Source organism: Sordaria macrospora, chromosome 1 (assembly GCF_033870435.1).
Source record: "Sordaria macrospora chromosome 1, complete sequence".
Classification (NCBI taxonomy): Eukaryota; Fungi; Ascomycota; class Sordariomycetes; order Sordariales; family Sordariaceae; genus Sordaria; species Sordaria macrospora.
Genome location: NC_089371.1, coordinates 4,714,762 through 4,741,255, shown reverse-complemented (window position 1 = coordinate 4,741,255; position 26,494 = coordinate 4,714,762). Strand labels below are relative to the sequence as shown.

The 26,494-nt window shown below is 47.0% G+C and overlaps 3 protein-coding genes across 3 annotated transcripts; 2 read left to right on the top strand and 1 right to left on the bottom strand.

Annotated features, from left to right (window-relative positions):
- Window positions 1-759: 759 nt before the first annotated feature.
- SMAC4_02970 (uncharacterized protein) lies at window positions 760-4,577 on the bottom strand. Its single transcript, XM_003348428.3, has 3 exons — window positions 4,201-4,577; window positions 2,900-4,136; window positions 760-2,836 (listed from the first exon to the last, which is right to left on the bottom strand). The coding sequence occupies exon 3, from the start codon at window positions 2,754-2,756 to the stop codon at window positions 897-899; it is 1,860 nt and encodes a 619-aa protein (XP_003348476.2). The 5' UTR covers window positions 2,757-2,836; window positions 2,900-4,136; window positions 4,201-4,577; the 3' UTR covers window positions 760-896.
- Window positions 4,578-8,737: 4,160 nt separating this feature from the next.
- SMAC4_02969 (uncharacterized protein) lies at window positions 8,738-13,660 on the top strand. Its single transcript, XM_003348427.2, has 6 exons — window positions 8,738-9,396; window positions 9,776-10,397; window positions 10,463-11,121; window positions 11,194-12,115; window positions 12,218-12,373; window positions 12,493-13,660. The coding sequence occupies exons 1-6, from the start codon at window positions 9,394-9,396 to the stop codon at window positions 12,594-12,596; spliced, it is 2,466 nt and encodes an 821-aa protein (XP_003348475.1). The 5' UTR covers window positions 8,738-9,393; the 3' UTR covers window positions 12,597-13,660.
- An 8,021-nt stretch (window positions 13,661-21,681) lies between these two features.
- SMAC4_02968 (uncharacterized protein) lies at window positions 21,682-26,091 on the top strand. The gene is made up of 6 exons (XM_003348426.2): window positions 21,682-24,070; window positions 24,134-24,419; window positions 24,470-24,700; window positions 24,758-24,825; window positions 24,883-25,052; window positions 25,120-26,091. Exons 1-6 carry the CDS (start codon window positions 24,059-24,061, stop codon window positions 25,562-25,564), a joined length of 1,212 nt encoding a protein of 403 aa, XP_003348474.2. The 5' UTR covers window positions 21,682-24,058; the 3' UTR covers window positions 25,565-26,091.
- The last annotated feature ends 403 nt before the right edge of the window (window positions 26,092-26,494 follow it).

Sequence of the window (26,494 nt, the reverse complement as noted above, 5' to 3'; positions counted from 1 at the left end):
CTCGGCTTCCCATCAACAGCGGGCCGTGGCATCTGACAATCACAAGCCTTTTTTGTTCTTCAGCATTTTCCGTGTACTCTCCCTTTTTCTCCCTCCTTTGTTTGAATGCTTGCTTTGCTATGCGCAGACCAGATCAGACGTGGCCAGGCACACAGGCACCCAGACACCCAGGGCACATGAAATAGAAAGAGACCGATCCAGATTGCGAGATCGAAAGATCGCACCTGTCAGTGGCAACAAAACTGTGTGTGACGTTTCGCCAACAGCATACCTCAAGCCTGAAATGCACATGTGTATGTGATGGTCCTGGGCCGAGGTGGAGACTCAGCTCGATAAGGAAGGTCAGTGAGGAATTGGGAAGAAGAAGATACTACTACCTATGCAGGAGAAAGTACGTTGAATATTCGGCAGAAAAAGAGAAGTAGAACAGTTCAAAGGTAGACACTCAACTACAGCATTGAAAAGGATGTATGCTGCAAAGCAAAATTAGGCGCCATTGAGATGAGGCTTGATGAGTTATGTATCTAGGTACAGTTCATAAGTGGGAGGGATAGTAAAAACGTAAAACAAAATTACACAGAGAGGAATCGTCTTGTCGTTTCTCGACCAGACTCTGACTAAGGTGAAGAGGCTCTCTCGAAGGTGAATATTCACTTTCACAAGAAGTGCATAGCATCTATACATATGCTGATTCATCTGCAGACAGTTCCTGTTCAAACAAGTGCTTACTCATGTGCGAATGCTCATAGCAAAACAATTGTGTATGGACATAGAGATAGTTGAGAACCAAACTGACTATATAAGAGTAGAGACAAGATGAAAAACTACATCATTTGAAACAAATCCCCAAAGTAGATCAGAAAAAAATCGAAAATTTCTTCGACCAAACTGTCTACTCATGACAAACTCCGTCTCTGAAAATCTTCCAAGCGGCTGATGACATCCCTCAGACTCGGTCTACTGAAGTAGTTCTCATTCCACTCACCACGCTCCCTCATCTCGTATCTCATCTGCAAGAAGTCTTCCGCAGCTTTCACCTCTGTGGTCCACCAATCTCTTGCGACTTGAAGAATTCGCTCTTCTTTTTTCTCCTCACCATCAGTAGCAGACTCCTGAGTGTCTTTCTCGCGCAACAAGACTAGTCTACTCCCCTGACGCGTAACCAGGCTCGACAAAACATCCCTCCGACCCCTCGTGCACTCGTCCACCAAGCCTCTTAGCTCGACAGGCGTATATCTCATCTCAGGAAACTGCAAGTCCGGCTCCCGAGCATACGACTGCCAAAAAGCGGCTTTGTCCGGGCCGCTCTGGCCTTCAAATATGCACCAGAGGACTCGTCCGAGCATGTAGACCACCGCAGCCTCTTGTTCCGCTTTGGAGAGACATAGCCACGCGATGTTGAAGCTGGTGTAACCTTCTGGTCGTTGGTTGTAGTTCTCGCAGATTTCTAGAGCCTCCCAGTCTGGTAGCTCCCGCGTGAGCAAAACAGTGAATTTTTCTGTGATCTCCTCGGGTATGGAGAGGTCCGGGTCGTTGTCTTCGAGCAAGGTGTTGCTGGCTAGGATGCGCACATACTCCAGGGCGTTTACCTCGGGCGCACCAAACTCGCACCACAGTCCGCGTTGTTCGAAGTCTACCATGACGATGTCCCCGGCCTGAGAGAGGAGGATGTTGTCAAGACGAAGATCAGGATAATACATCTGACCCTGGTCGCTGATATGCACCAGAGCCTGGGCCAACTGGATAGCCCACTTGAGTTGGTCCTTGAGCGCAAGCTGTCCGTGGATGCGAAGGAGTGGCAGGGTGTCTCTGAGCCCTCCGGCAGAATGATACGGTATCATGAACCCGACGACTGCGTTCTTTCCTCCAAACTGGCACTGCTTCGTCACAAGACGTGCTGGATGTGAAATAATGTGCGGATGAGGTGGCATCTGCAGCAGGTTACGAAGCTCGGTGTACAGGTATTTGGTGCCGCTGGTCAAGGCCTTCAGGATCCAGAGCTCCTCTTTCTTTGCCTCCGTTCCGTTGGCGGCATCTGTGGCAATGACCTTCACCTTATCATCATCGTCCATGCAAACAAGACACACGCTCTCGGTAAGTTGACCCAAAATGCGAACCTTGAAGATGTCTATCGGCTCTGGGAGACTATCCTGAGGCAGACCGAGTTGAGCGCTGAGTTTGGAAAGCCCGAGCAACTGCCCTTCGAGATGGAATGTTTGGGCAATGGTGATCTTTATGTTACGGATGTCGAACTCCAGATTCTCGAAGATGATGCGGGATCCAAAGGGCAAGTTCCTGTACATCTCAGCCAAGCTATGCTTGCTGTCGCCCTGCTGACTTGACTGGGTCCACGCCTGCAGTGTCCGCAGAATATGGCGAGAGATGCCAAGCCTCTGCACCCGAACAGCATCCTTGGTATGGAAAGCGGCATCCAGGTCGAGCAGGTCCCGTATCTGTTGGCAGCTTCCCGCTTCCTGGGAGAGGAATACGTCGAATCGAAGGGGCGGGACATGGTCCCCTAAGAACAGAGGCAAGGCAAAAAACTGCGTTCCTTGGCCGGTACACCCATCGATTCTCCAGAGGGGGTTTTCTGGTGGTTCAAGACTGTCGATTCGGTTTTTGGGGTTCAGTTGGGAATGGAGCCAGGATTGAGATTCCGGCTCGGCGGAAGGAGACCCGGAGGGCTTTGGAACGTTCGCCGAAAAAGCGGCCGTTGGGTGGATAACAGTGTGGATAGAGGATGAAGTGAGCTTCATCGTGTCTAGGCGAGACCCGAGGATGTCTTGCCGATGGAATAGTAGACCAAACACTGCTCAAGATATGATGGCCGTGGACGCTATCATTTAGATCTTATGTTAGCAGCTCGAACGCTGACGAAGCACCTGATAGAGACACTGACCATGGGGGGTTTTCCGGCAATGAAAACGAGCCTCAATGTGCTCTTCGCCAAGAACTGGAGCTGCCTGCCGAACTACAGGTGGTTGATCGCGGCCACTTTGGACTTGACTGCGCACAAGAGGCGAGAAAGTGGTAGGGTAGCCTCGATGGATGGACAGCCACGGTTGTCAATGCAGAAGTGGCTCAACGCCAATCGGCAAAAAGAACGACGACACAAAGTTGCTGGAAAAGGGGACTGATTTCCGCTAGTTAGCCTTTACTTTTAGTCTTCCGTTTTTGTTTTGAGAGAAAAGAGGACAGCTTGGTAGTGTGTCACCGGCAGAAGATGATGGCATCCAAACAGAAAAAAAATATTTTGCAGCCTCAGACCCGCAAAAGAAAGCGCGAAACACGTTGTCGTCTCTCAGGAGCGGGAAAGAGAGAAAGAACGTCTGGCTGGGAAACGAAGGAAAGCTCTTGCCTGCCTGTATCGTTTGAGCAGTCGTAGGCGTCAGATGGGGTCCGCTCTGGCTGTCAGAGGGAAGGTGCGGCCGGGATTCACTCGTTCAAGTCGGAGTTGTAGCGAAGCCGGCCCGATTGACGGAGATCTAACTCTCAACGACCCGGAGTCGTAAGGTATAAATACTGCAACACGAAAACATGCCTCCTCTGGAACTCAGTCCAGCACGGTATAATGAGAGACCCGGCTTCGCTAGTTGCTGTTATTCTCAGCATCGAGCTTATGCTCATATCCGTCAATAGCTAGCTGCGCTGCGCAGCCGGGTATGAGATGTGGACCGTCGGAGAGACTCGTGGCAAGTTCTCGACCCGCCCGGAATCTCACCGAGTGTTTGCGACGGTAGAAACCATGCAGGATTATCCCAGAACGGACAAAGAGGACAGCACAGTTGCCCCTAATCGTGTTGCTGGCCGCCATATTGACAGCTTGCTTGAGGATCAAGCTGACCTTCTGATGCCGTGTCGTTGCGGCTATTTGTCTCCATCGGCTGACCTCGACGGATTTTCGGCTCACCTAGTGATGACGTGCAATGGGCAATCGTACTAAAACAACAAAGCAATGTGGCACTTGGCTACTTGAGTAGTAAACACCAAGATGAGTGCTTGGCACAAACCGATTGCCAAACTCGAGGTCTGTCACTTTCTGAGGTTCGCCCCATGAAGCGATCTGAAGAGCCAGAGTGTCATAGCTTGTTCAATAAGAGCGATCGACTGGGTTAGCGAGCGTGCCGCGGTTATTCCTAAATGTGGGTTAATGCTCATATCCGCAGGCCTAAACATTGTACCTCTCGGATTGCAGCGTACATGAAGTAATTGACACTTCCCACATTGTAGCAACATGGTTTGGGACACACTTCGTGGGTGGCACATTCTTTAGGGACAAGTAGCGTTCTTGTTTGGGTCGATAAAAGGGGGATGTCCCGGTCGAAGTGGTTCGCTTGAGCCTGGCATCCGTTGATGCTATCCCGCGTCTGTTTTCAGAGGGCGTGGAAGTTATAGGGCTTGCTGAGACGAGAGGTTCACAATTGGTTTTGAAGAGCATGCTGAGTAGCCTCGACTTCACCAAGCCTTGTCCTATCTTGCGCTGAAGCCGTTAGAATGTTTCTCCCCGGGCCACCTGATCTCGCTCAGTCGCAGTCCCTGTTTGTGTTTTGAAAACAAATAAATCTCACCTGGCAAATTCATGTACATGATTTTGAGCATCAAAGCAGTCCATTGTCGTCAACGAAAATACGGCCTTCAGGTCGGAGACGCAAGAACGACATGAGTGTTGTCCAATGACAAAAGCTCATATTTCGAACTTGAGCAGCATCTCTGAAACTCATGGCCAGGCTTCACTGCAGGAGCAGATCGAAAATCCTTTCGAGTGTTGTCCTAAAAGTGATTGGTTTGCAGCCCGCGTTTCAAACGATGTCTATCGGGTGGCAGAAACGCACCGCATTTGTTGTCATTGTCCGGTGGTGGTCTTTCACATCCCATGAAGTTGAGTCAAGTGTAGCTGAGACCGAGCTCTACGTACACTCGACTTACTCAAACAGTAGTTGCTCCTCGTGCATGGAAGTGTTTTCAGCTAGAGGCTCTGGTCCGCCCTGACGAACACGTGGGACCGGGAGCTTGGTGGTATTGCAGCGGTCGTAAATCTCTGCTTTGGCAACACTTGGCTCAGTTGGTTATTAAAGATGATATGTGTAAACTCCGTCTTACGTAATATGTCCCTTATTTTGGTTCTTGAACGTTTATCTCCGCCGGCTCAATTCCGTGAGGATCTGCGCCGCACCGTTCAAGCGGACGTCCACTGATGTGTCTGGAATCGACGGAAACCACCATGACAACTGGCCAATGCCATCCAGCCTGCTCTCACATGCAGTGGCAGAGCGTATCACGAGACTTGATCCGTGATATCACTTCCTTGGATGGTGAGAATCGACCTGTCACATATCGAGGTGCCAGATGTGTAGCTGTCAACGGTTCATCGAGATAGAGTTAATGGACACCACAGAACAACATTGACCCATGTCACCATACGAGCTCCCACTCTCCTTCAAGCTCAAACCGGTCTGACGGTAAGATCAACCAAGACAGACCGAAAGCTGGTGAAACGAGTCTAAGCACTGGGGTGAGAACAACAGGCCAACACGTCGAACGGACGGACCTTGGAAGAGACGAAAACAGAATGAGATGCGTTAGCGAAGAGGACTGCAGGTGTGCCTTGTCTGTGATGACTTCATTCCTCGATCCGATAATAGTCCAGACCCCTAACCGTCGCAGACAACGAACGGTATGTTGGGTCACGGAAACTGCGATGTGGTCGTACGATAGACATCGTTGCAATTATTTGTCAGAAAGAAGGGCCGAGAAGCGGAGGGAATGTTGTCCCGGCCGGTCGCAAGGCTAGGTTGTTGAAATACGTAGGCTGTTCAATATGTTTGATATCGAATCGTGTAAAGACTGGGGACTCGGTAGGAAACCCGACAAGCCGGTTCAACGAAGACGAGCACTTTCATCTCGCAAGCGCACTTTGCGCAACTTTGTGCTGATCGACCAGTGCGAACGGGTCAATTGTTCCCATTGTTGGAAGCGCTGTGGTTCTGGCGGTTCTGGCGGTTTGAAGAAAGTGAGGATGAATAAGGTACCTTAATGCCTCCCACTCTTTTTGGACCCCAAGAGTGGTCGGGGTCGGGGGGTCCGGCCTGCCACGTGAGTCCATGTCGGATACTGCGTGCCTGCCCCGTTTTCTCCCCGCATTGTGCCCCGCATCCGACAGTCTTCTGGGCAGGCAACCATGCACTTTGTCCCACTCCCACGGTTTGCCCGTAGGCGACTTGAGGTTGGAAGCCGGCAAAATATGGATTTTGGCTGTCTCGACTCCACCAGACGCGGGTACATTTGGAAATTGAGCAAAGCCTTACTGGGCTCGGCCATCAAGGTTCCTAGTACTGAGCATTTCTGCCATTGACTTTATTAAAAGGGGACTTTCCTGAGTCCCGTCACCAATGCGAACGACATACACAGGTGTAGTACACTAGATCATCGGCAAGTGTTCGGATATGATCGACCGTCCGTGCGCCACGGTCGCCAGGAGTAAAGTCAGCAAATTCATCTCCTGCCCCTGCATTCAGTCATCCGATAAGTCTACATTTCTCCCCTTCGATGACAGATCAATTGGTGACAGCAAGCGAATGTGGCATGTTGGACTGATATGACTTTCATCCCATCGCCAACTCCGAGCCAGCGTGCCGTTTGCCCGTATCCCTCACTCGGTGAAGTGGTGATGATAGCAGCCAGATATCTATCGTTCCAGAGCCGACAACTTCACAGGCGATAATGGTGAGGAGTCGCATTGCGTGTGTGCAAAAGGCTCGGAATCGACAGGCTCGTGGCTCCCCAGCCTTTTTTTTTTTTTTATCCATGCCGACGGTCTCGCGCTTGACAACCTTGTCCTATAGTAAGCACGACATATTATATCTCGGCGATACGGGGTTGCCTGCCGGTGTTCAGGTATTTGGGCGACGACGACTGGTTATCCAGGTGATGCGATGCGACTCATGTAATATGGTGACGAATGACAGATCGAGGATGCTATTCCTAACCGATTTTCAAGTGGTCAGTCAGCTGTTCAAGCATTGTCGGCCATGTCACCTCAAAGATCTCTCGGGAGGAATGTGACAATCTCCTTCTCAAGCGTCATCATCTCCTCCTCCTCGTTGACAAAAGCTGGAACATGTCCGATAGCCTGGCGTGATGCTCGGACGCACAGAAAGATTCTAGAGACTAGACTGCACGTTGCTGAATCCTCAGTCTTGGCCCGCTGAGGACCTGGCACCCTGGCTAGAAGGCCTGGAAGAGAACATTCCTGAGAGATTCTGGTGCAAGACATCCTGTTTCCTGCAGGAAGCTAGCGCTGAGGTGACCCCCAGCAACCACCCTTGGCCGTCCAGGGGTGCCATGACACACCTGTTGATCGTAAAAAAAAAAAGTCATCTCGAGGCTCTTTTTGCGATCGGGTACCTAAACCACATGCTGGGGTTTCTTTTGTGCCCCGTCAGATGGACGTTGCAAACATGAGGCATATAGCGCCTCTTATATATCTCTCAGCCTCTGGCCCTTGTGGGATTTTGGAGCCCGGAAAAGAGTGCGAGACCGAGACCCGAACGCCTTAGCCACCAGAGACAGTCCTCGGAAAATGGTTGTCCTGGAACGGGGAGACGATCCTACTTTGTGCGACAGATGCGCAGGAGGCTAGAGGAGGGGCGGACTTCTGTTGGAGCGAGTGGTGAGATGAACTGGATGGATGGGGGACAAAGTGTCTTGAGAGCCACATCGTCAAGTCCAGGACCCTGGGCGCGTTGCTACCTAGGGGTAGCGTCGGACTGTCGGTGCCCATGGTGCCTTACCCCATACAGACCTTGCTCTTTGCAACGTCCAACGGCCTTTGCGCAACCTGGAACATGGGCACCGGCTTGCCTTCCATGGAGGGCCTTATTCCGCTCGCTCGACTCCGGTTTCCCTTTCCTTCCAGTCCCATCTACCGACTAATCTCTCTTTTTACTGTAGATAGGCCCCAGCCCGGGGTCATCTATGTAAGCTGTCCCACCGATCTTACCTATCCCGTACCGTAGGTCGTGTCGGGAAGCAGGCTGGTTCTGCCGAGCGCCAGAAAAACGTGGTCAGCTCGCGTCTTCCCCACGACCGGTGAATATCTCTTCTCCCCTTCATCTCCTACAAACCTTCACCGATTTCATCCCTCGCTGCCACTACGAGACAAAGGCGTCCATTCAACCTGGAAAACCCCCCGCCGCCGACTCTTGGTTCTCCACCGGACGACATTGCCATTAAGCCTGGGGATCCAGCTCGGTCTGCGCCCGTGAGACAAGCCGCCCTGGGCGCCAAAAAAGTTTCGCCCAAGTACCTTTCCTCCCATCTACCACTACCTGCTGTCTGCTACCCGACACAGCAGAGGTAATACCCGAAACTCAGTTGGCGACTCCTCCTCTCTGGCGTTCCTGTTCGTGCCTCACCGTCCTGCCGCCAAGCCGTTTCTGGGTTGGAACACCACAGCATAGCGCCTTCACCGGCCGATTCACCTCACGGCCACCGCGGACATCATCTTCATCTACTATCGTCATCGGTCAACCTGCCTGCGGGGTCACTAATTTACCCCGTCTGCTCACTTCGGGACTTTGCCTCCGCCTTCATCGCCGCTCGAACCACTACTGGAACTGGACAGCAGTTCGGCTCGATTTTGGCTGCAGATCTTTGCTGCCGAAACCTGTGTCTGTCTGCTGGACGTTTCCCCTTGTCTGGGTGTCGTCGGCTCACAGGCTTGACCACTCGCCTCCGTCTGTCTGTCTGAGCTCTACAGGCATTGGCCTATTTGCGGCAGCACCTGGCTTCGTGGTGTTAGGCCAAAGAGAGCCGGGGAAGAAGGGCGTTGGGTTGGCGGTACTCGAGCGAGCAACCTGTGCTACCGTCCACAGACAGCTCGCTTCAAGGTTGCTTTACCCTCCCGGTTCCTCACCGGCACCTCCACTCCTCACCATCTGCCTTCCACTCTCCTCTCACCCCTCCCTCATTTTCCCTTTCAACGGTTTACCGGTTCTGACACCCGCAGCTGCATCCTTCGCTCTTCTTGGTCACGCTCGTCTGCAGCTCTCCATTGATTCATCGTTACGGCCTGCTCTCTCCGGGGCGATGGCGCTCCTGTGAGGACGCCCGGTCTCCGCAACCTCATTTCACTCCCTAAGGTCCCCGAGGTGCACCTTGGTACTGAAACGGCCTTTCTCCTTGCCTGCTTGGATTCTACGCTGCGGTACCGGGGGGGCCTATAGTGCTGGATGTCATTTGTTTCCACCGTGCTTCTATTTCACCCTACTACCCTACCTTACCTAATACGGTATACCCGGCGGTACCTTTCGACAAAGTACACCCACCCAAAATCCTCGTTTGCCCGTGTCTCTCGTTCTGTCAGACATACCTCCACAGTCTCATTCATCCACCATGGTAAGAGAGACCCAGTTTCTTCCTTCTCGGCTCGCGGCAGGCTGCATGGCAGGCCCCAGAATGAAGATCTCCATGTCTGATCCTCTTCTGTGGCCTGCTAGCTAGACCGTCGAGTGTTTTCTTCCCATTCAACTTACACTCCCCCATCACATTCGCACACACATACCGTACATACATACATTACATACACCTCCACACCCTTTCCTTCTCCCGGGTCATCCAACCCCATACCCCTACATCCAGTCCTCCTCCCCGATTCCCCATGCTTGTCATGGCCTGCCTCACCGGTCCTGACGCATCTCCTCTTTGTGCGCGCCCCATTCTCTCAGCTGCCCTTTTTGTTCTTCCGATGTGCGGTGAATTGATGATGCTTGTATAGAACCCTAATTTAAGGAAGCGCCGGGCTTACTGCCCTGAGCAATCGCCTGCCGAGCCAGTGCTCCAGGACTTCCCTCCTCATCCTCATCGATCCTCGCCCGCCGCTGGATGTTTTGAGCAGACCCCACCCTTGCCGCAGCAGCAGCAGCAGCAGCACCTGCCGGTCAACAACAATTTAAATCAGTATATACTTAGGCAGGCCCCCAACATCGAGGTGACTATCACAGTATCTCTTTATGACCTGTTGAACTTGCATCGTCCAGAACAACAGCAACTGTTGCTCGAGAAAGCCGCACCAAGCCTCGAGGTCCCAGTTGGCACTCTTCTGGAACTCACCAAGCTGCAGTCCCACTCTCACAAGCGGCCACGTCTCGATCCGCCACCACTCGCCATGTCAACACCGTATACGGACGATCTATCTGGACATGAGGAAAGTCAGGAGAAACCGCCACCCAGCGGGCGATCGAATCATGATCCCAACAATGAGTCCCGCAAGCCTTTCGCTGTCTTTGCTGCTGCTGCTGAGCCTGGCTGTTTCTCGTCAGGTTGGAGTAGCGGGCCATTAGCAAGCTGCCTCCAGGATTACCTGTGCCAGCCATTCTCGAGCTTTGTCGGCCCTTCAGGTATGTTGGCAGGTGCTGGCAGGGACTAGACAGTATACCACCGAGAAGACTGACCGTGGCTCCAGAATACTCACCCCTCCCATCCACCACACAGCATGAGTATGGCGGTCTCAGGCCAGCTATGGTTGATGGCGTGGCATCCTTTCAGCCTACCACCACCGTCTCCATGAGCTCGACATCTGTGGCATCAGAGCCGGTATCACTGTTCGCAGGTGGTGGTGGGCCGGCGATTGGGGATCCCTTTTTGGCCAATTATCCGCCACTCCAACCCACTCCACTAACAGGAGCACAGCCTTTGGCGACCAGAGAGGAGATGATTTATCCCACCACTTCACCAATCGCCAACTACGATGGTTCACCTGACAGCTCTCGCGCAGCAGTTGCAGGTGCTGGGGCTCGAGTGCCCCAGCCGCATCTTATGAGTCCCACAGTTACGTCGCTCATGTCAAACAGCTATCCAGCAGAACTAGACACTTCAGTGTATGGCCGGAGTGGGAGTATTCCGGGTATACATCAAGGTTATATGGGCGAGCAAGCTTTTGGCGTGAAGAACGATGCGATGAGATACGAAATGCAGCAGCGATCAACAGCGTTTGACATGTTTCCCCATCCAAGAACCATCTCGGCCAGACGTGGCCCCTTCAAGAACCACGACCAGCGTGAACAAACAGCTCACACTAGGAAGATCGGAAGCTGTATCAGGTGCCGAATGCAGCGAATTCGGGTTAGTTGCGTTCTCTGTTTCTTTTGAGTAATTGGTCCACCCCATGCTGACACAGGTCCTTGCTTTACGTAGTGCAACCTCGATCCTGAAGATGAGAAAGGACCCTGTTTGGGATGCAAGAAGATTGCGGCCAACACCACCAAGATCTACCGGCTGAACTGTCTACGCTGGAAGATCATGGACGTCAAGCTATTCAAGCCTGGGCAGGTGAAGGACCATAAATGGACCGAGCGCTGGAAAGACAGCGTGGTAGACGACATTGGAAACTGGGTCTCTTCGGAAGTGAGGACAATCAGAGTCACAGAAGGATATACCGGTAAATGGATCGAGCTTCAGGTCCGTCAGTTCGAACCGCAGCCTGGGGACAGCCTCTACAGGAAGTGGGTTTCCAAGAATGGCGAGGTCAAGAAAGCCAGAGTCCCGGCCTTTGCCATTGTCGACATGGAATCCGCCAAGAGCTCGTTCGACGAGTACATCAAGCGGGCACTGGGAAGCTGCTGCACTTACCTGCTTCGCAAGCAGAAGCTTCTCCAACGTACATACTTTCTTGCGCTTAAGGTTATGCAGGACCCATCCACGCACGAAACCGAACGGAGGCTGATCAAGAGCACGCTCGATCTCTGGATGTCCGTGAGGCTGACGACCAAGTCATTCGAAATCGTCGGGGAGGAGAGGCTGGGCATGCCGCGGGATATCATCAATGACCCGGACAGCCCTTTGTGTGGAAAGATCCCACTGCCTCCTGTCATGGGAGCGCAGATTGATTCCATTCTGATCCATCAGGTCCAACCCCAGCTTCGCCGAGACACGCTCGAGGAGCTCCAGAAGATGACCCAGGAGAAGAAGCAGAGAACATGGCTTACCACGTATCTGGTGACGTTTATCCTGTTACACAACATCGCCCTCATTACCAGACATGACGCAGATTACGCCAAAAAGCACAACATGGGGAGACGGTTTGCCAGGGAAGACAGCGTCAGAGAGTACAACATTGGTGAGTTGCTTGCCTTACTTGCCCAAATTTCCACGATCTATGTTCATGGATATTGTGCCATGTGGCCATGCAATGCATAACTGACAAGCGGGTCATTGACAGGAGCGAATACGCTTCTCGCCTACTTCCACTATTGCAACCGGGCGATCTACCCATTTTCTGCAGAATGCAAAGATCCAGATCTCCAAAGTCTGGCTGAGCTTGACGACGACGCCATGCGATTCGTGCGCGAGACCCGGCAGTCAGTAGCTGAGCAAAGTAAGTTGCAACCTGACGATGCTGCACACATACCTACACACCTTGTTCCAAACATCAAACAAACGACACATGGCAGATGTGAGTTGGTGGCTAACCTATGTTTTCTTTTTCTGGAACAGAATCAAATTGGGAACGAGTGTTGGCGAGAGAAGATTACGAGGACCAATACTACTATGTCAGTCAGCTTTTTGAGCCAAACTGGCAACCTCGAGTCATGGCCTAGACTCTAGATGGACGCTGGTGGTGGTGGTGATGATACTCAGGCCTATGCTGGTTGGCAAGTGACCCAACGAACGGGTCGCGGTCCATCTGCTGTCGTGTGCCATTGCAGTTCGTCGACTAGTTGGTTCCAAGTTTGCAGGTCGCCTCATCTGCAAGTGAGCGGAAGGAGAAAATTGAGGAGGCTGTTTCGATGCGATGGCTTGAGGGACGGATATTTATTGGGGTTGGGGGCTGGCCGATACCAGAAAGAGACGGACGCAGGGAAACCACGCAGCCCACATCACACTCGCAGGCCGCCAGAGGCAGAAGCAGGACCGGCGGTCGTTGGGCGGAAACCCTCGTGTGTTTTAGAGAGAGATGAGGCGCATCAAGAGTGATCGAGGAAAAGTGATGGGACGGTGTGGCGTTTTTGTTGTCCTGTCCAGGTCCTGACACATCCCGGCAAGTTTTTACCCCCTCTCGGCCAAAGGAGGCATCTGGTTGGGGCTTTGTGCGTGATGATATGTTGGCTGGGACTTTGGGATGGGTAAGGCATGGGTCAGGAGCAACAAAGCTCCCTTTGCCAGGAAGAGGCCAGAAAGCTGGATTTTGGCTCTTTCGCTAAGAGTGGAAGCAAGGACCAGGGCGATGAATGAGTCTGCAGACAGGCATTGGCTTGATTGATATCTGTCCATACCTTATGGAAGCATGGTTTGTTGATTCACACTTGGAAGGAGCGCTTCTTTGAATTTCTTTAGGTTCTCTCCGTCCCCGATGGAGGCCCAATCGTGTCGGCATGCCGTAGGTAGACAACAGAAGTGGAAGTTACATGCCTAGGTTGAGGGAAGTACTTGCCTACATGATGTTTAGTCAGTCAGTAACGTCGTAGAAAGTTATGAGACGAAGTCGCTCGTCCTTGCCTATTGGCTGCGCGAGCTGGACACGCCCGGGCTGCTCGCAGGACTCGGTCTGCAACCCTGCACCTTCCTTGCCGTTGTGGGCTTCAGCGAATGCAGGCGCAACTGTGATGTGTGTCACCACTTGTCCAAAGACGGATTACAATGCTGGGATGATGCCGGGATATATTTCTTTCGGAGATATCTAGACTTGTTGGTGTCTGTCAGCCACTGCCATATCACATTTGTCGAATATCTGCAATTACGTAGGGGTCATGATCCCGTACGGTAATCAAGGTATGTATATCCCGTAATATGTATTCTGTACGAGCTGACAGGTATTTTACAGCCCCACCAAGCTCACCTGGGCGTTGCCCGGGCTGGGCTCGAAACAGAAACAACCTCAGGGCAGTCAAACCAGGTGGGTGGACCCGCTGTAGGTTGACGGGGAATGCGGATCGCATCGGCTGTCGTTGTGCACATCCCCGTCGACATGATCCATGATGGTCCATCTTGGTAATCCTGGCTCGCTTTGGTCACTTCTGACTTCATCACACCTCAAAACAGCAAGGGAACCACTTTTTAGGACTGCACGGAAAATCGGCCTACCTGAATGATAGGCTGGCGTCTACTCTTTTGCTGCTCTACAATAATAATACGCTGCTAGCTGTATATAGTCAAGTCTGCAAATAACGATATTTGACATGATGATAATCTGGGAATAACGTTAACTTCGCCGCCATTGTTTCTTTTTAGTGTAAATTACAGTAGATTAATAATATTTTCTATATCAGTATTATAGTTAAAATCTTATTTGGGCACCTATATAAACTGGAGATGCATGAGAATAGCGTAGCGTAAATAATTATTTTGATTAATTTATTTAATAATAAATATCTTAATATGTAAGAAGAGAGTCCGTCAACGAGGAGTTGACGTCAACACTATCTTATATAGGTATATTATATAATGATTATTATAACTTAAGCGCCTGCCCTATTTTGACGGAGCTGTTAAGATACTTACTATAGTCAATTGCAGGAAGTCCTATATCAATCTATAACAGGCTGGGATGCATATGCCCAGACGGCTAAACTTACAAAAGATAGGATGATGTTCTGCTTGCAAGACAGAACTCGGAATGCATACTATATAGCCAATGCCAACCTGTGACAAATAATTTACTTTTTAATAGTAGCGAACTTTTTAGTATTAATAGGCTCAAATCTCCTATTTTTATTAGTATTTTATTAACGTCAAAATTATTGCCACCAATCTTTTTTTTATTGACATTAGCGGATTGTAATAAATTAATTGCTATATTAAAATATTTAAAGAAATCTTTTCTTTTCGTAGATTAAATACTAGGAATTGAAAAGGTTTTGATATTAATACTAATACGTTTATATCTTCCGAAACTAAAGGATTTGTTAAAGATAAGGGTTTTAATTGTACTATATAAGCTTTAATAAAGTAGTATAAAAGTTTTATATTAAAATACGCCATAAATAGGAGCAATATATATTTTTGTATTAGCTTTCAGCTTAATACCTATAATATAGCCTTTAATATACCAACTTTTAAAAGTTTTAAAATTCTATTAAAAATTAGGAATGTAATTATTAAAAATGAAACTTATATTGCTCTTCTTACGAATCTCATAGTTAGAGGAATTCTTTATTATAATAATTATTGTGACAGGCTGGGGTGCATATGCCCGGACGGCCAAACCTACAAAAGATAGGACGATGTTCTGCTTGCAAGGCAGAACTCGGAATGCACACTATATAGCCAATGTCAACCTGTGACAATTATAGTAGTTTAAATACTAAATTCGAGAATGTAAGTGAATTTATACGTTATTAATACTTGTCCTTTTATTAACACGTTACTTTGTTTAATGAAGGCTTTCAAAATCTTATTACCCACTTTAGAAATGTGGTACTTATCAATTCGTTTTATTATAAATTTCTACTTATATTTGATTGTAGTAATAATTACTTTGATATTCTAATAAGTTGGGGGTCTTTTGTTGTTTTTAGTAAGACTACGAATTATTTTGAATTCTAAGATTGTTTATACGTAACATCAATGTTAGTATAAAGTTCAATTAAATTCTTTATTAAATATATTTACAGCTTCACAATTAATTCTTTAATTGTAGATTTCCTTGAGGTTTTTTTAATTAGGTTTTTTTTAAGCGTTTCAGAAAGTGAAGTTGCGACAGTAACGCTCTAGCGGTTGGTAGTACTTCTTACTATAGTAGTTTTTGGGTTGATATTGGCTAGTAAATTGAGAAAGTTGTTTAATAATATATAAAGGCTATAAAAAACTAAAGTAGTAGAAGGTAAGATCGTACGAAAAGATATTTGCAATAGTAATTATAAAAAAAAGATAGTTATTATAGTGGAGATTAAAATTAAAAGAATGTAACAAGGAAGAAGGTAGGGAAATTATAAGATTTAAAATATTCTAGAAATAAAAACGATTCATTTAATTTCTTTAATTCATTAGCGATTAATAGTTGAAATATTGAAGATATTATTAGTAAGTTCTGTAGTACATTTCCTCTTAGGAGTTCGCTATTGCTATTTAATGTTTATTAATTCGGTAAGGAATTATGATTATATAGCCGAGAATTTAATTAGTAAAAGTATTTTAAATTTGAGTAGAAAAGCCTTTGAAAGTAATTAGGGTGCTTAAGTAATTTTAGGTTTGGAAGAAATAAAGAAATAAAAGAATATTGAATAAATAACAGGTTTGTATTTTTGGGGAATTTATTTAAGAAGAAAGTTAGTAATTATAAATAAATTAGTAGGGTATAGGATTAATTGTGATAGCAGCCTTGCAGTTGTGCCTCTCAACTGTCATCACAACTGTATAAGACTACTTGACCAACTGAATTGCTAGCTTTGGTTACATGTATCCTTTTAAAACATAGCCTAATGATGTGGTAGTCTACCAGTGCCGTAAAAGTAGCAGTAGTTTGATAGTTTATTAAAGTAACGTAGGATATTAATTATGTATTTATATATATATCTTGTTATTCTTGAATATCTTAGTAGATTTTTAATAGTTAAATAGGATTAAATTAGTATACCACTTTTTAATTAAAGAAATTTATAGTAATATTAAATTAAGGTTTTTTGTAATTGGAGAGTTTAACGATGTATGTATTGTAAATAAAAAAAGAAAACAAATTTTTTATACTAATAGAAATAAATTCGTTATTTTAGTAATAAACAACAAAGGAGAATATATTGATGGGGAATGTATAGTATTATTAATCGAATTTCACTATAGCTAAAAAGTATTGAAATTTATTAAAAGAAAAGAAGAGAAGAAAAAAATAAGAATTTAGAAGTTTATTTGGTTATAAGGAAATTTGCAAGTATTAATTTAGATAGGTTGGTTAGGAATAGTAACGCTATTAATTAAACCAGTTTAGTTTAGTTAGGGACGAAATAGTAATTAAAGATATTATGATAATTTTTTCAATGAAAGTTAATTTAATTAATAATATTTTAATAGTCGGGTTAGTAGCAAGACACTTAAGCTAGTAAGCGCAACGCGGTTTCAACGGCGCTAAAAGGGTAGTTTGTTTTAGTAATAAAGTAATTAAGTAATTAATAGGGGTTAATACAGGGATTGATTGATTTAATTGGTTAGTTGTAAATAATGCAGGTCATGAGCTTTCAATGCAATACTTAGCGTTAATAGAGGTATTAATTGTAATTCGGAATGAATTAATATAAATAATTATATCTACTATTAATTTATGATGATAGCATAGTATAGATGATTATTTTGATTTATTTATTAAATAATCATTATTTTAATATTTGACCAGAGAGTCTGTTAACGAAGAGTTGACGTTAATATTATTTTATATAAGCGTATTATATAGCAATTATTATAATTTAAGCGCTTGCTCTGGTTTGATAGAGCCATTAAAGCACTTTCTACAATCAATTTTAGAAAGTCCTGTGTCAATTGGTGTTTAATTATTATTTTATACAGCTTATGTACCTACTATATGTCACAGGTTGACATTGGCTATATAGTATGCATTCCAAGTTCTGCCTTACAAGCAGAACATCGTCCTATCTTTTGTAGGTTTAGCTGTCTGTGTTACAGAGGTAGCCTGTGTCGTTGCACGTGATTAGTCACGTGCCTTGTGCCAGCGCACAGCAGCTTCTGAGACTGCTGTCGCTGTCAGTAGGCTGGCTATGACGGCTCCCAGCCATGGACCCACAATTGGGCCCACAGCTGGACTGCCCTCATAAGGCCAGCCTTCTGGGCACTTGTCTGCACTCTCTTCCTTTCTCCTTCATGCAATTACGCATATTCACATCTACCATCGACCCTTTGCCCGTGATAGTCTGGGCATATGCACCCTAGCCTGTCATACTATAGTTACTACCTAGTATCTAGATTAGCTAGCTAGTACCCAAACTGGGTAAATTTAACCGTTCCTAACTGGGTATAACCTCCACCCTCTCTTTCTCCTCTTTTAGTAGTATAATAATAAATCACTCAAAATCTCACTATTTTTATTGCTAATAAGCTTTTTAAATTTGTAATTTTACTAGTATTCTTCTTGTTTATTGCATTCAACTTTTATTAATTAATTCTACTATATTTGGGTTTATTAGAAACGTTGCGCCCCGTTGCTATCGTATTATTGAATTTCAATAGTAGACTATCCGCAAATATATTAAGCGTAGCTTCCTTACCTTTACTGAATGCGAGGTTGCCGTTCGGATAATTCGCAAGTTTAGCTATAAAATTAATTAGTTTACTATTAGCGATTCTTTGAAATCTAAATAGGACTATTTCAATACTAAGACCTTTCTTTGAAACTACATCAGCGTTACGAAGATTTATTAAGCCGATTATCCTATTTTCGAAAAGGCGTTTTAGGAATAGGTATTTTGTATAGAGGGTTTTTAATTAATTATTACAGGAAACATAATCTAAATTACTATTAAAGTTTTTGAAAATTTAATACCCGATTTCAATTCTTTTAACGAGCCGAAATCTTTAATAAGCTAGTTGGCTAGATTTAAGCACTGCCATAGTATTAAGTAGTATAAGTAGTTGGGAGAGTTGTAGTTAGCTGATGTTATCAGATTTTAAGAGGAAATAAATTGTATTAAATAGTTCATTAAATATCATTATCTCAATAATATTTACAATATTGATGACATTAGCTTCTTTTATTTAAATATATTTATTCATACTTTTGTTAATTACCTATGATTAAGTGGTAAGAAGAAGAACAATTGTATTATAATTGTATTAATTACTAATATTAATAATAACTATAAGTTCGATTTTTAAACAATTGGCTACTTTAAGAAATTACGTACTTTCGATAAGAATAGTTGTTATACTACTAGATTCTCCTTTATCTAGCAATATAATACAAAAGTTTGAATGACGGCGGTTATTTTTAGATAATATTTATATTAATTTAATTGCTAAATAGAGGGCCAGAAATTATTCTTTATACTAGATAGTTTTAGCGCTTATACATTTGTGTTTAAGTAGCTAAAAGAAGGAGACGAGAATTAAAAGCTCCGGAATACTACTGTTGTTGTTTTTCCCAGCTAATACTACTTCCTTATATTAATTTATAAATTAAATTATTAACAATTTCAAAGTTTATTATAGGAAGTTTTAGCTACAGTATATAGTCAATACGATATTGGTTTACTGTGATCCTTTTAAGAATATCATTATTTTGGAAGACATTTACTGGGTTAGTGATGTATGAAGAACTAAAGTTATAGGTACTACTATTGATAATTATTAGTATAAGTTTATTCTTTGGGTTTAGTATTTAGTTTAAAAAAGAAGTAGTAGAAAAGACCGTCGCTGGCGCTGTCAATGAGGATAATTATAGTATTAAGATTATTAGAACCGCTAATACCCTTGCTGCTCAAATTATAGGAGTAACGGATATGGATACTAACAAATTTATAACACTTATTGAAAGTCTAGTAGAGTTTAGAACTATCAAAGCTATAATAAATATTAATAATTTCAATAACTTATTAAATAAGGAGGTAATCGATAGCCCAAATAATCTTTTTATTTATATTGTTAATAGTTTTTTTATTATAGCAGATAATAACGATAATTAACTTAAATAGTGGAAATTATTAGTAGTAACGCTAGTTAATACGTTTAAAGCTATTACGATAGTTATTTAGTAGTATAAGCAATTTACTATAATTGATTTGGTAGATATAGTATTATTTCGGCGGGTATAAAAGAGTTTCATTTAATAGTTACTAGTTTAATACTTCAAAGCACCCCAGCAGACTCTAAATTCTTACTTCACGAAGGTATCACCTACAAATTAGTATACGTACGATTCTTTATTTAGAAATTTAAGCGCTTCCATACTTAATACGATGTAAATTAATATAAACAATAGTTTTGTTAACAATTTCAGAGATTCTTAGTATATGCTAAGAAAATTTGGAAGTAACAATAATCTGGAAATAATGATTAGAACCCCTGCTACCAGAGATATTGTTATTTGCAGACTTGACTGTAGTGTATAGTCTGGACCATAGGCTCCGGATTGAACAATCATAAAGCCGGGATGGACGGAAAAGATGGCATCTGCCTCGAGCAACAACCAAAAACAGGATGTGTTGCCGTCTCAAGTCAGCATTATAATGGTCCAAGCAAGCACCAAACACTCAAGCCTCCCCCCCCAAAAGAAGCTATTAAGCTAAAGCACCTCTACCACACCAAGCCAGGCGCAGGCACCGCAAGATGCAATGTTTGAGGTTGTTTGCTATCGTATATGTCTCACCTCAGTGCGGCTCCTCGCGGGGTCACGGCGAGGTTCATCGCATGTCTCACTAGAAGGTACCCCTTGGCCCGACCGTCTTGGCGTAAAGTTACACAGCTACGGTATTGGCAGCAAGACCACGCGTCTGGGGTGAAGTGTGGGTGCGCGGGGCGGGCGGGGCGGGGCGGCGGGCGGGTCTGCCCTGAAGTTTCCATCTCAGACCGGTGAGCTCCTTCCTTTGACGACTACCTTACTTACCCTACCTACACCACCTGTCAAGGCAGGTACAACCCATTCCTTGTTTGCGCATTCGTTCCAATTCTCTCATGTTCCAAATCGAAGAAAGAAGTGTCACTGTGATCTCCAATTTCATCTTTCATTTCTACACCATTCCACATTCCACCTCGCCCAAGATCATGCCTTCCATCCAACGAAGCCAACTCTTCAAGCAGGTAGGTACATACCTCAGCTGGACTTCAAACGCTATCCGGATCCTGTGAGCTGCAGTTCTAGGTAGGTACCTACGTCTGCAGTTACTGTACGCCTGCCGGCCTGCCGCTGCCGCTTCCCTCAAGTTCCCTTGGGTCTGGGCTGCTCTTCCTTCGCTTCAACTCCCGTCCAGTCCTCGAAGACATCCCGGATATCCCCATTTTCAAATTGCTACTCGAAGAACAACTTCCACCAACCAAGGTCAAATGACCACCTGGTGCGGTCTCGCGGGCTACCTTACCCCTTCCTTACCTCTACCGGAAGCGAAGTCGAGGGGAAGTGTCCCTCCTGTCTTTTGATGGCGTGAGCGGAAGCCGCCTGGTCTCCTTAGGAAATGTCCGGATGCCGGTCCGCCCCGGCAAAGCCACGCAGTCGGCCAATTCGATATGACAGAAGCACCGTACCACTGTCACCACTGTGTATGCTTCGATGCGGGTCCAAGCAAGATTGCCTAGATCGGGCTAGGTAGCCAGACGGGCGCCTACATTGGACACTCGTTGTTTCCTACTGTTCCCAGGCTGGCTGCGCATGGCGAGCTGCTAACCCAAGAAAGTTTCGAAATCATCAACGAATGCCATCGTGGCCGCTTCCGCCATCATTATGGACCTCACCTACCTTGATGGGTAAATCCGAAACGGCTCCATCAACCAGGCACTGTTCGGACATGTCGCCGAGTCGTCTCTCATCCGTTGCTCATTGCCGACTACTCTGAGAATAGACCAGGTGCGAGCAATGAGGCGCAACTTCTATCGGCTGTCTTCAACGGCGGGTCACTCCTGTCCCGTTGATCTGTGGACGCACCTTGTATTAACCGCTCAGACCCAGCCCGTCACTCGGTCAGTCGTTAGAGGTAAGTAGGCCAACCATTCACTATCCTCTCGCCTACTATGTGTTTGCTGATTTTCGGAAATGGGGGGGTGTGGACAACTTGGCATATTCACGAAAGCTGAAAACTAACGTTGACGTGTATTAACAAGATCCTGAACTGCAATGACGTCCTCTTTTGTCAGCTAGCAAATGGGTTTGGTCACCAACTGGCACAGGTTGACAAGACAGGCACCGTGGTACGTTGAATCACATCGTCACCAGTTGCTTGCTCATCTCAAACAACAGCCACACACCAATACATGCACAACATTCCTGTACGATACGGGTATGGTACAAATTATCTTCCTCTTGGTTTCCTTCAACTTCCTTCTCAGTCATCGTCCTTAATTCCACTGGCCACGGCCAGCCTAGCCTGAGCCCCAGCCACCGGCCTGCTCCAAGATGGGGCATTGACATCGACTGGGGTACCATCCTCATCTGTGTTACGTTCGTTAAGCCTGTGCCTTCAACCATATTCCATATACCAGTTCCAGATGATGTTCGTTCAGTTTCACTAAGTTGTATTTCGGGTCACTCAAGTTACACAACATGGCGGGAAGACTTGGGCTGCTTGGACCGCAATGGCCCTCAAGTCCCCTCCATGGTCCCTTCACTTTCTGTCCCTCCTTCGGGACTGACGATGGGTCAGATCGACAGGTTTGACAGGTTATCGGGAATCTCAGTTTTCGTCTTCATTGTTTCTTTGCATCTGTTTCTCACCGACCGTTAATCTGCACCCAGCTGGGTCTCTCCTGCTTCAAGTTTGGCGATGTGGCAAGCCTCTGGGATGCCGGACTTGCGAATCACGGCAGCAAGTGCGCACCGTGTAGTTGTGTGCTCAAGTTGTTCGGGCTAGCGCAACGGCCGCAGAGATTCGGCTGTCGTGTATCATGCTTGCTGGTCGAGTTCGTTCTCGGCTCCTTTTTGAGGGTCCATCACAGTTTGCTCAAGTTCCTCTGGTGTGAGGTTCTACTTCCGGCTCGCCACCGTCGACTACTTACCTAAGGTAGGTATAGCTGGCAAGTGGAAACTTTCATCCGGTCCCCGTCAAACTCTTCCTAGTAATGTTTGATGTGGGGATTACCTTTGCGATGCCTGTTCTCGCATGCCCCTACGCTAGTTTGTTGCATTAGGACATGACGTCCGGCCCCCCGCCGTCCTTACCGGGTATTCCTATATTGTGTGTTGCCCTGGGAGAGACCCGACACGACCGGTTCCTGCACGATCCCCGTTCGGGCTACCTACTAGCCTCGAGTGCTCTAGTCACCTTGTCAATCGATGTATTGTTCCCTTGTTCTTGCTTTTGGACTTTCTGGGTATGCTTGCTACAGCTACAACAAACCTCAAACCCATGTAATTCCTATCCGGTGCTGCCTGCGTTTTCCAGCTGAGCTTGGCCCTTTCCGTTACCGCGGATGCCGGACAGGTGCCATATCACCACCGACCATGTCCTATGGCCCGGACCGGGGATGGTACGCCACTTCCGACCTCAACCCGTAGGGCTTTCCCCGTTGTCCGGCAATGTCCCCAACCATGGCTCTGGGTTTTCACAAGCGTATTGTTACGTCCCGTTCTGGGCTGTCGAAACAAGAAGTTACATTCAGGCATCTGTCCTGTCTAAGCTCCCTGCTATAGAGTACTATCTACTTTCCTTGGGTTACCTCATCGGCCACGCATGCCCAGCCCACTGACATCAACATGGTCATTAGGTACCTTACACGCCCCTCTTGCATAGGGACCCGTACACCTTATAGGGCATACCCGCATCCCTGTCAGCGACTTCTTTCTCTTTCTCTTCTTAGCGGCCGCTGAAGAGATCCACTACTGGTCTCCAATTTCGGCAAGTTTGACTTCGACAACAACTAATATACTGTGCTTGTGGCATGAACTCGACCTTGACAGCTTCACCGGCCTGCACTTATCCTTTTGGTTCACAACATATCGTCGGCAAGAGCATCGTGTTGATCGACGGCACCGTACCTGCACCATCATCAACGGAAGCCATGAGGATAGAGTGGTGTCTCTTTCCGTATTCGACTTCCGAGAATCCTCCTGTCAAGCTCCTAGCGCTAGCGCGGTCGACCGAGTCGAGGCTGGTTTCCTTTCCGTTGACCTTGCTAGAGGACTTCAAGTTTGACCTGGAGCTGACTCTGTGTCACGTACATCCAAGTTGGTCCGGTCTTTGATAAAAGGCCAGACATCTCCTCGGTCTCCATTTGTGATCTTGTTGACCAGCCGACTTCACATCTCCAACTGAGCAGTGACTTTCCAGCTTTCCAAAACCTCTTTGACAACCCGAGTTCTTCCTCAAGTTCTTATATCTTGCAACCCAGCTTCCACCAACCCACTAAGGTCAGCCATATTCCTGCCTTGGTACATTTTGAGCCGCAACCTTTCGTCCTCTTTCGTTGCTATAACTGGATGCTCGCTGAGGTGAGTGTCATTCATTGGGAATGTATGCAAGGGGCATCCCTGAAGCTAACATCTACGGCGCAGCTACATAGGAACCACTACACCTATCAGACGACCGCCTGCAAGATGTCTTCAGTCATTTCTGGGCCCGTTCTCGCCGCGGCTATCGCTCCAATCGTTGGCAACAACGGTTTTCCCTTTGCCGCCGCAACCAATGCCGAAGCCCCAGCGCTTCCTAGCGGCTTTCCATCCGAACTGCGATCCAAGCTGGCCTGGACTGGGGCTGACTTTGCTGATGAACACAAGTACATCTTGTGTTTGACTGAGACTGACTTGGCCGAGGTTAAACAGGCTATCGCCGAATACAAATGTAGGTGTACTGTCCCTAGGCTGCTTGGTCATCACACTGACAGCGTACAGCTCTTGACCAGGATGGTTATCTCGTCGAGCCGAACACCTTTCAGCTACCCACGCTCGGTTCGAAGCTCAGAGCACTCGGACAAGATGTCCATTTTGGCAAGGGTTTCGGTGTAATTCGGGGCCTCGACTGCGCAGGTTTCTCTGTTGAAGACCTGACATTGGCCTACATGGGCCTCCAGTCGTACGTCGCGGAGCAACGCGGTCGTCAAGACAAGCGCGGAAACATGCTCGGTTAGTCAAACATCAGTGGCAGCGTTTATCATGCCTTGTAGCTGACATCTTGAACAGTGCACATTGTTGCGGATAACAGCACCAAGCAGGCTGCTGATCATCATCGCCACTCAAACAAGTCCATAGTGAGTCAACAACGCATATGACGGACCACTGCAAGTTTGACTAATCCTTTGTTGCAGACTTTCCACAATGAGGAGGCTGGCGATATCGTCAGCTGGTTGACGAGGAGCACAGCCGCTACTGGGGGCAAGTGTATCATTGCTTCTGCGTACACCATCTATAATGTCTTGGCTGCCACTCGACCTGAATTGATTCGGACATTGGCGCGCAGCGATTGGCCCTTTTCTATGTAAGTGGTGACCACCGCACTGGCCGGTTTCGTGTTTTCAAGACTCCATCTAACGGAACCTTCTCAGGCCCCGCTTTCAGTGCCGTCCCGTGATCTTTTACGAAGATTCAAAGCTCATCATGAACTTTGGCCGAGCGGCTCTTCTTGGAAACCAGGCTCATCCCCGTCCTCAGCACCTGCCCTCCTTGACTACCCGTCAAGTGGAGGCTCTGGACGCCATTGAAGCCATTGCAAAGGCGTCTCAGATGGAGATCCAAACCCAGGCTGGCGACATCCATTTCATCAACAATCTGGCCGTTCTGCACCGTCGGGAGGGCTTTGTGAACGGAGAGGATCCATCGACCAAGCGCCATCTGGTTCGCATGCGCCTCCGGAGCACCGAGCATGGGTGGCCAATTCCCAAAGAACTCACCCAAGAATGGGATGAGGCTTTCCAGAAGAAGGGCGTCAAGCACTGGCATCTGGAACCCATGCCTGCATACTACTTCCCCCTCCGCCGCCAACCCAACTGAGTGACAGTGGGTTCGAAGAAAGCGTCTACGATTACACGCGGTAACAACTGAACGCATTTCCTTTGTCATTTTTACTGCCAAAAAAAAGCATGTCGGTGTACGAGCGCGGAGCATGTGGGGCACGGTGTTTCTAGGCACTAACCACTTTTTACACTATCTCCTTGGGTTGTGGTTTAGGGAATTTTGGGAATGATCTGCATCACTAGCTTTGGCATTTTGGGCAAGCGTTATTCCTTGGTGTGTTGAACGTCAAGAGGGTGCCCCGGACGAGCAGGTTGGGGTGTTATTACAGGTGTCACTGTTATGCAGCTCATATGCATGGTTAGAGAATACCTACAGCAGTCAAGCAATCTTGGTTTCCCATCCCAGACGTTCACTGCAATCCCAAACGCATTTGATATTGTCATGTTTGATATCCACTTGGTAGCAACAATGTTGTTTTCGTGGTTCGTGTCTGAGGAGCTACACAAGAGATCCGATCAAGCAGAGCTCAAACGCAGCATTTTGATAGGGTCTGGACGGGACGATCACCCGCAACGGTACCGAGAAAGATTGCTACAACCAGGTGATTGGGCCCCAGGGGTTAGTGACACGCAGAAGGGCGTCTGCAGAGTGCAGTGCAGTGAGCATGCATCCGTTCGGTTTTGGTTGCATTAGAATGATGCGTGAGTGGAAACGGGTAACAGCTCCCTTACGCCCGGCAATCCACCGCACGCTCGTCTTACAGTGTTACAAAACGCGCATTCAACACAGTTTAACCATTTCTTAGAACGTTGGACGAATTTTGTGCAAGAATCAACCAAGGGAACCTCGGGGAGCAATAAGATGGTTGTTCGCCGATATCAAGTTCAAGTCTCAACACATACCTATGGATCCCCGGACCATGGCAAACGTTGCTAGTTTTAGGTGACTGGTCCCGCAAGGTATAAT